We start from the raw sequence: 10340 nt of genomic DNA on the forward strand, positions 1-10340 counted from the left end.
AAGGAAGGAAGGAAGGAAGGAAGGAAGGAAGGAAGGAAGGAAGGAAGGAAGGAAGGAGAGAGAGAAAGAAAGAAAGAGAGAGAGAGGGAGGGAGGGAGTGAGGGAGGGAAGGAGAGAAGGAAGGAAGGAAGGGAGGGAGGGAGGGAGGGAAGAAAAGAAGAAAAGAAAGAAAGAAAGAAAATGCCCTAAACTAGGCTGGGTGTGGTGGTTCATGCCTGTAATCCCAGTACTTTGGGAGGCAGAGGCGGGCAGATCGCCTGAGGTCAGGAGTTTGAGACCAGCCTGGCCAACAGGGAGAAACCCCACTTCTACTAAAAAAAAAAAAGTATAAAATTAGCTGGGTGTGGTGGCATGGGCCTGTAATCCCAGCTACTTGGGAGGCTAAGACAGAAGAATCACCTGAACCCAGGAGGCAGAGGTTGTAGTGAGACAAGATGGCACCACTGCATTTCAGTCTGGGCAATAAGAGCAAAACTCCATCGAAAAGCAAAGAAAGTAAAAGAAAGAAAAGAGAAAAAGAAAAAGAAAAGAAAGTGCACTAAACTGTACTAAGAATGTTTGCCTTTTTCAGTCTGTTATCCTCCAATAACAATCTTTAGAAAGAACTATTAAAGGGGGGAGGGGAAAGAAGGTGGAAAAAATACAAGTGAGCTCAAATTCAACAGTGCCAAGTGCTGATAAATCTGGAAGTCACAGAATAAGCTTATTATTTGTAAGAACTAAAACAAATATTATCTTTGCACATTACATTAATATTCTGTCCACGCTTATGACTTTTGATAGCCCTGAGCAAAGTAAGGGTTCACGCTCAGACTTCAATACAGTTTGAATGATTAGAGCTGCATACTCAATACACATCTGTTTCCTTTGCAAATATGTCCTAGTCCTGGACCAGTTCCACATGAATTTGATGGTTTTTTTTCTGGGCAACTAAAAGATTAAATATACCTATCATGATTAAACATTTAAACAAGTGAGCTACTGGTGTGTATTAGAAGTAGAGTTTTTTAAAGGCTACCAGAGGTTTACCACTTGTACTAGGTACTAAAATTAAAAGGACCATACTGGGAAGGCGAGGAGCTAGAAATGAGAAAAGTAACAAATAATAAAAACAGCTCTGTAATTGTTAGAATGTTACTACAAGGGGAAGTTACCCATCCAAACTTAACAATTAGCAAAACCAAAAAACATATATAAGTAATAGAATATAAAGTATCTTTTTCATTTAAGTTCTGGGATACACGTGCAGAACGTGCAGGTTTGTTACATAGGTATAACCATGTCATGGTGGTTTGCTGCACCTGTCAACCCATCATCTAGGGTTTAAGCTATTGTATCTTTTTAATCATGCCAATAATAATACTTTTACCCACTATAATTGATTCATCTACCAGAAATAACACAGGATCCAACGTCAATAACTAAACCCTTTTGAAAACTCAGACCTCCACAAAAATCTTACAACTGAAATGTAAAATTTCTTCAATTCCCTTAAATTTTCACCAGTCTGATATCTACATTTTTAAAGGTGGACGTATTAATAGCCTACAGTAGTCAACTCTCTCTAACTGATGAATTCAAAGGGATTCTAATCAAAATGCCAACAATAACTTTTCTAGAAAATAAATTACTTCAGAGTACACTGAGAAGCATAATGAAATATGAATAGTGATGAAAACTCTAAAAATGAGAATTACAAAGAATCTGCCTGAATATTAAGACATATAGATACAGTGAAACCATATGCCACAGTTGCCAAAAGACTCATCAATGGAGCAAAAGACAGTTCAACAACAGACTCAAGACTGTGATAAAATTTAGACACAGCATTTGAATCTGTGGAGAAAAGGTAGGTGATTTAATAAATAATGTAAAACAATTGTCTAGCTTTTTGCTAACAACAAAAAAAGGTTCCCTAACATCCCCCATCTTTACCTTTTCTTATTAATATGAAAATGTACAACATATATTCAAGTTAATTACATATGGACCAAAATACTAAAAAGTCAAAGATGTAAAATGGGTTGCAAGTTAAGAGGGTCAAGTAGCTAACTAAATGTGTGGATCTGGCTGTGTAGAGAACTATAATGAACTGGAAAGCATCAGTGCTTTCTCAGCTATTATATTTTTTTTCTCACTGAAGCTGGGGGGAATTAAAATATCAAGTTTTTGGGGCAAACGGACAAAGCAAATGTCTGTAGAAGGAAATTAGATAGGAGCTCAGGCCGAAGCTTGGGGGGAATCAACATAAGGGCACACCTGAAAAGCATTTGATGGCATACCACTTGGGAAGTTCTGAATTAGAAAGCCTGTGTTCTGCTTAAAAGATCTGAAGCTATTCAATTCTGTCTGAGCATTTCTACATGGCAATGTAAGCCCAGGGTTGCTAAATCTTAAATTTTTCAGGAGACAATAGAAGACTGTTAGGTAAAAAACACTGGCAGATAATTTCTTTCAGAATTCTTTGACAGGCCAACCAAAACCCATATGTTGACCAGATCTGTCCCACAAGCCACCAGCTTACAAGTTCTGATTTAATGCAAAAAATGAAATGGTATAAGCGCCAACAAAGAACACATGCCATTATTTTCACAATCTTGGAGTAGGAGAAACCTTTCTAAGCACAATCAAAGCCAGAATCCATAAAGGACAAGACACTCAACTACATAAAAAAGTAAAACGTATGTGACACCCAACATTATGAATAAACCTAAAGGCAAATGACAACAGTTCTAGCAGAATATGAACTGCAGCAGCTGGGGTCAGTTGTCTTCCCTTTGGTGAGGGGAGAGACTATACCAAGTTTAACAGCCCCACAACGATGACCAGGAATTGAATAATTTCCTAAATAAACCAGAAATGGGGAGAGGTAGGAGAACATTTGGGATGGTCCACAATTGCAGCCATCATCTATTCTGCTGCATTATAAATATTAGTTGAGTAAGTCTGAGTCTACATTTCCTATACTTTAATGTTTTTATTTTTTAGACTAGTCAAATGAAGTAGCAAGAAGAGGGAAAAGAATTCTATCATAAATAGAAATTAAGGCATGGTGTTTGTAATCCTAGCACTTTGGAATGCCGAGGCAGGTGGATCACCTGAGGTCAGGAGTTTGAGACCAGCCTGGCCAACATGGTAAAACCCCATCTCTACTAAAAACACAAAACTTAGCTGGGTGTGGTGGCGTGTGCCTGTAGTCCCAGCTACTTGGGAGGCTGAGGCAGTGGAATCAAGCGAAGATCACACCACTGCACTCCAGCCTGAGCAACAAGAGTGAAACTCCGTCTGTAAAAAATAAAATAGGCCGGGTGTGGTGGCTCATGCCTATAATCCCAGCACTTTGGGGGACCGAGGTGGGAGGATCACAATGTCAGGTGTTTGAGACTAGCCTGGCCAATATGGTGAAACCCTGTCTCTACTGAAAATAGAAAAATTAGCTGGGCTTGGTGGCACATGCCTGTAGTCCCAGCTGGTCAGGAGGCTGAGGCAGGAGAATCACACTTAAAAATCACGTCTTAAAAAAAAAAAAAAAAACTTAATAGTCAGCCAGGCATGGTGGCTCACCTGTAATCCCAGTACTTTGGGAGGCTGAGGCAGGCAGATCATGAGGTCAGAAGTTCAAGACCAGCCTGGCCAACATGGTGAAACACCATCTCTACTAAAAATACAAAAAAAAATTAGCTGGACATGGCGGCGCCTTCCTGTAATCCCAGCTACTTGGGAGTCTGAGGCAGGAGAATTGCTTGAGATGGGACCCAGGAAGCAGAGGTTGCAGTGAGCCGAGATCACACCACTGCACTCCAGCCTGGACCACAGAGCGAGACTCCAACTCAAAAAAAAAAAAAAAAAAAAAAAGTAATATGTTTTTGGCCAGCCATGGTGGCTCATGGCTGTAATCCCAGCACTTTGGGAGGCTGAGGCAGTAGGATCATCTGAGGTCAGAGGTTCCAGATCAGCCTGGCCAACATGGTGAATCCCGGCTACTCAGAAAGCTGAGGAAGGAGAATCACTTGAACCTGGGAGGAGGAGGTTGCTTGCAGTCAACTGAGATCACACCACTGCACTCCAGCCCAGGCAACAGAGTAAGACTGCATCTCAAAAAATGATGATGATGATAATAATAATAATGATGTTTTTGAATAGCTAGTAGTTTAAACAAAAACTAATCCATGATAATAACAATTCTTTCTGGATGTCAAATGAGTTATTCTTTAAAACTGCTTCAAAATGTTAATATGATCCCCTCAATCAACACTGATCAATTAGCATATGCAAGAAGGCACTAAACTGTGTGTGCAGAGTTGGAGGGAGAGATGTGAAAGGGACAAAATACAACTATGAAGGAATTCCCTCCTTCATCGCTCTCATAATGAGGTGGGTTTATTTATTTATTTCAAGCACAGGCTGAACATGTATACACTTGCCCCAAATCAGTGCAATCTTGTTATCTTCAGCACAGCATTAGAATGCTGATTTAGACATTTAAATTAACATCCACATTTTAAAGAAATGAGTTATGAGACTCAGAGACTACTAGATTTAAAATAAAATACGCATCCAGTCCAACAAGTTTGACTTCATGTAGAGAAAACTGAAAATTCAAACATTTTCCTATAACAGTGAGGTCTTAAGTTGCAAAAATGAAAAAGATCAAACTCATTCATTGAAAAGTGGATTATAAAATTAAATATCACCATGTCTTTGAATCAAAGATTCCATGCTTACCTGCTGCCACTGCTGTTGACTCTTTCCGTAAACGCCATTGCTTCCAGTCAGTGGAAAGTGGCAAGTTTGTTCATCTGAAAGAGAAACAAACAGCAGCCTGTGAACATTAGCCTACGAGTAAATTCATGGGTACACATGACCTGTAAGAAACCTTATTGGAGACAGAATTCAAAGTTCTCATTTGAATTAGTAAATGGTTCTTCAATTCCCAAGTTTCATGAACAAACTATCTAGCATATATTAAAGGTCAATTGCACTTTTAACTTTGAGGCTGCTTCTCAAAGCCATCTCGGCAAGAAAACAATATGCACAAGTTACCATGAGGAGGAGGGGGAGGAGGAAAGGAAATACCATTCCCCTGGTGCCTGCTTTGTGCCAAGCATTGTGTTAAATATAAATAAGCCCTTTTAAAAATGACACTTCATTAATACATTACAATAAAGTTGCAAGGCAGACATTAATATCCCATTTTATAGATAAGAAAATTAAGACTCAAAATCATAAAGAAAAAAAACACAAGAAAATGGAGACTCGGTTTTAAGTAATCTGCCTAAGGTCACAGGCTGTGTCATCATCCTCACTAGAATTAAAAGGAAGAAAAGGTAAGAGTGTCAAGTATGCAAGAGAAAGGAAATCAACAGGTCATCTTCACATAAGAATGCAACACTTAACAAGAAAAGTGGGTCCCGGTAACTAGTCTTAACATTTTACTTTTTTACTCCCACTCATAAAAGATACTTAATCAAAAAAATAAAAATTAAAAAATAAACTATTGAGTATTCTCTGAAAACAAGACTGAATTTGGGAGGGGGGGAATTATTGTCCATTATTATCCAATCTGGGCAGCTGGTCTTGGTACTATCTTGTGTAACGCTGGAAACAGCCTCTCTTTATAGTTAACACTGTCTACAGCTGTTTCCTTTTCCCTCTCTAGTGAGTATTTAGAAATTGACTACACTTATCCTAACTTGCATTAGTTTGTTTTACTTTCCAAACATCCTTAAGGCAAAGATATGTTACTAAATTATCTTAGTACAGACTTGACAAACCATTTGATACAAATGGAAACCTATTAAATTTGTAATCATTTCAACTTGCCCGCTAAGAGACTGTTACAACTTTGGCTGAGGTTGAAACACTGAATATAGTCCTTCTTAGTGCTATTCTTACTCCTGATAAGGTCTTTTATCTTCCTCTCCAGGAAATTTAAACTGCTGACTTGCTAACTACAATGTTTCCATACTAGCAGACATAATTTATCACTCTAATCTCCTCTCTCAGAAGACTGTACATGGACGTTGCAAATATTCTAGTTACACTAGCAGAGATCTATCTTTTTCAGGGTCAACATGTTTCAGTCACTCCTCTGACTAGCAATATCGGCGCCCTAGGCAAGTTTTCTCAGTTCTCCAACTCAATCCCCCTCTTCTCCCTCCCCTTCTCTCACCACTTACTATCTCTCACATTCTCCTTTCCTTCTCCAAATCCCTCACTCTACCCCAGCCTGCCTTTACTGCTCACACTTTCTCTCCCTTTACTTGCAGGCACACAGTAAGTGATCAATAAAACACTATTATATTCCTGTTGGCATTATTCTTCATAACACCTCTGTAGAGGCATGGTAGTTCCCCACATGACCCTCCCAATGAAGATGCTCAACCTGCTTACACCTCAACAGCACCCACCCCCCTATGGCTCTTTGTTAGAGAGTGCTAACAGTAGGAAAGGAGGCAGATTGGCCTGTTGGGTGGATACCAATCTGAAAGGGGTCCTGAGTTCACTTGTTTGTTCACTGACTCACAGAACCAGTAAATGTATCCTAAGCATCTGCTCTAAACCAGGTACTAAGAATAAAGAGAGTGGGCCGGATGTGGTTGTGGTGGCTCACGCCTGTAATCCCAGCATTTTAGGGGGCCAGGGTGGGCTGAATGTTTGAGCTCAGGAGTTCAAGACCAGCCTGGGCAACATGGTGAGACCCCATCTCTACTAAAAATAATAAGTAAATAAATAAAGTAGCCGGGTGTGGTGGTGCATGCCTGTGGTCCTAGCTACTCTACTTAGGAAGCTGAGATTGGAGGGCTGCTTGAGCAGGGATGTGGGTGGGTGGGGGTGGGGTGGGGGGGATGATGTAGGTTGCAGTGAGCTAAGATTGTGCCCAGTGAGCTAAGATTGTGCCATTGCCCTCCAGCCTGGGTAACACAGCAATGCCCTGTCTCAAAAAAAAAAAAAAAAATTAAAAAAATAAATAGAGTGAAGAAAAGACTCTTGCTACCACTGAGCTTACATACTACAGAAGGTAAGCAAAAACATGTTCAGTAAAATATATCGATGTTAGAAAAGCAAAATGGGAGTATAGAGTGCTAGAGAAGAATCAACGTAGGGTATTGCAGTTTTATGTAGGGTGGTCAGAGAACACAACATTTGAGCAAAGACTTAAAATGAGGAACAAGCCGTGGAAATCTGCAGTGAAAAAGTCCTAGAGACTGATAAGTAGACAACTGAAGGAGTGAGCAAGCCCCTAGGTCTCACCACTCAGGAGCACTACATTCTTGGGTAGGTGAGTGGGGTTCAAAGTGAGAGAGAACATAGTTCCCAAGGAATCCAGCCCCTGGACACAGCCAGGGACCTGTCTGTGCAACTAAAACCCTTCACTTTGCTAGGAGGCTTGATCTTTCCCATAGAGGGAGATAGGGGCAGGAAGACTGCATCATCAGATTACTGCCTGATATCTGTTGTGTCTCACAAAAAACACCAAAATCAGAGGGTGACGTGTGATTTCCACAGCTGCTAAGAAGAGGCCATGCAACTCAGATATACACTACAATACATTATGAATGTTAGGTTATGTTAAGTTTGAATGTTGGTCTATCATAGTCAGGAAATTATTATTTTAAACCACCACTAAGAAAGAAATTTAGCTCTTCAGTTTAGCAATTTTCCTTTAAGTAATCATTCTATAAAATATAGTCATATGTGGCTGGACGAAGTGGATCACACCTGTAATCCCAGCACTTTGGGAGACCGAGGCGGGCGGATCACCTGAGGTCAGGAGTTTAAGATCAGCCTGATCAACAAGGAGAAACCCCGTCTCTACTGAAAGTACAAAATTAGCTGGGCGTGGTGGTGCATGCCTGTAATCCCAGCTACTTGGGGGGCTGAGGCAGGAGAATCACTTGAACCCAGGAGGTAGAGGTTGCGGTGAGCCAAGATCACGCCATTGCATTCCAGCCTGGGCAACAAAAGTGAAACTCCATGTCAAAAATAATAATAAAAAAATAAAATATAATCACATGTGTACAAGGAGGTATATGCAAAATATTGTTTGTAAGAGTAAGAAAACTGGTAACAACCTAGTACATATCATCAAAAAAATGGCTAAATCGATTATGATACACCATAATGAGATGCCTTATAACATAAAAAAGAACCACACAGGTTTATCTAAGCAAGATCTAAATAAAATGAACAATGTGAGCCAATTTTTTTTATGCTTTATTATGATGTTTAAGTTTATACATACACACAAAGTTTGGAATAACATATACCAAACTGTTAATAGTAGCTTTCTGGAAAGGGGAGAGATTTGGTGAAGAAGCCAGAGCAGATGTGAAAGGGCATTTTCATCTTTTATTCTGCATGCTATTAGTCTTTCATTATAAACCTCCATGGGCCAAGCATGGTGGCTCATGCCTGTAATCCTAACACTTTGGGAGGCTGAGGTAGGAGGACTGCTTAAGCCCAAGAGTTCAAGATCAGCCCTGGCAACACAGTGACATCCTGTCTCTACAAAAAAATTGAAAAATTAGCCAGGTATGGTGCATGGTGGCACATGCCGGTAGTCCTAACTAGTCAGGAGGCTGAGGCAGGAGGATTGGTTGAGCCCAGGAAGCGGGAAGCTGCCATGAACTGTGATCTGTGCCACTACACTGCAGCCTGGGTAACAAAGCAAGACCCTGTCTCAAAAAAACAAACAAAAAAGGCAAAAGGCCAGGCAAGCTGGCACGTGTCTGTGGCCCCAGCTACTCAAAAGACTGAGGTGGGAGGGTAGCTTGAACCCAGCAAGTGGAGGCTACAGTGAGCTGTGATCACACCACTGCACTCTAGCCTGTGTAAAAGAGCAAGGCCCTGCTTCAAAAAAAAAAAAAAAAAAAAAAAAAAAAAAAAAAAAGGAAAAGAAGATAGGGAAGATACTAACTTGGTTCTATTTAAAAACAGAGTAGTGTTGTACAGCAGAAAGAAGCTAGGCTCAAGTGAGCTGCATGATCACCTTGGACAAGTTAAGTTATCTCAGCCTCAGTGCCCCTATGTGTAAAATGGACAGCTTCCTGCCTTCCAGAGTAACTCCGAAGCACAGATTATGTCACCTCGCTAAAATACCTAACACACTGACACATGGTAGCAGCTATATCCACATTAATTTTTTTTTTTTTGAGATGGAGTCTCGCCCTGTAGCCCAGGCTGGAGTGCAATGGCACGATCTTACTAAAACTTCCACCTCCTGGGTTCAAACAATTCTCTTACCTCAGCCTCCCGAGTAGCTGGGATTACAGGTGCCCGCCACCACACCCAGCTGATTTTTGTATTTTTAGCAGAGACAAGGTTTCACTATGTTGGCCAGGCTGGTCTCGAACTCCTGACCTCGTGATCTGCCTGCCTCAGCCTCCCAAAGCGCTGGGATTACAGGTGTGAGCCACTGTGCCCAGTCCCACATTAAATTTTATGTGAATGATGCAGACTTTATTTTATTTATTTATTTATTTACTTATTGAGATGGAGTTTCGCTCTTGTTACCCAGGCCGGAGTGCAATGGCGTGATCTCGGCTCACTGCAGCCTCTGCCTCCGCCTCCGCCTCCTGGGTTCAGGCAATTCTCCTGCCTCAGCCTCCTGAGTAGCTGGGATTACAGGCACGTGCCACCATGCCCAGCTAATTTTTTGTATTTTTAGTAGAGACGGGGTTTCACCATGTTGATCAGGATGGTCTCGATCTCTTGACCTCGTGATCCACCTGCCTCGGCCTCCCAAAGTGCTGGGATTACAGGCGTGAGCCACCACACCCAGCCACAGGCTTTATTTTAGAATGTTCCATGGCAGGAATGTACATTACTATCTAAGTGACCCTTCTATAGTCCTTCTACCCTCTCTTGCTAACCCAATTAAAAATTATTCAAAAATTAAAATGTCATGTGTATCAAACTGCTATTCTTCCCCAAATAGATAAAATAATTCACAATTCAAGAGTGTGTATATACACATATGTGTGAGTATATACACAAATGTAAGTTTTATGAACACTCACCCCACATACATACATAAATAGAGAAAAAGGGAGAAGATGAATATAAAAAAAATGACTCAAGAATTTGCAGCTGGGCGCGGTTGCTCAGACCTGTAATCCCAGCACTTTGGGAGGCTGAGGCTGGTAGATCACAAGGTCAGGAGTTCGAGACCAACCTGACCAACATGGTGAAACCCCATCTCTACTAGAAATACAAAAAGGAGCCAGGTGTGGTGGCATGCACCTTATAATCCCAGCTACTCAGGAGGAAGCAGCAGAAGAATCACTTGAACCCAGGAGGCAGAGGTTGCAGAGAGTCGAGACTACACCATTGCACTT

The 10340-nt window shown here is 41.0% G+C and overlaps 1 protein-coding gene across 2 annotated transcripts in view; it reads right to left on the reverse strand.

Annotated features, from left to right (window-relative positions):
• Positions 1-6603, reverse strand: part of AFF1 (AF4/FMR2 family member 1) — a 188872-nt gene extending 182269 nt beyond the window's left edge. Inside the window, exon 1 of one of the 2 annotated variants that reach the window (XM_032239681.1) lies at positions 4726-6603. In XM_032239681.1, the coding sequence (XP_032095572.1) occupies positions 4726-4763 (38 nt within the window). In that variant the 5' untranslated portion in view covers positions 4764-6603. The remainder of the gene's footprint in view (positions 1-4725) is intronic. The other variant, XM_032239680.1, reaches the window with a different exon arrangement.
• Positions 6604-10340: the final 3737 nt, after the last annotated feature.

Source organism: Sapajus apella, unplaced genomic scaffold (genome assembly GCF_009761245.1).
Source record: "Sapajus apella isolate SASKATOON/1434 unplaced genomic scaffold, GSC_monkey_1.0 scaffold45, whole genome shotgun sequence".
Taxonomy (NCBI): Eukaryota; Metazoa; Chordata; class Mammalia; order Primates; family Cebidae; genus Sapajus; species Sapajus apella.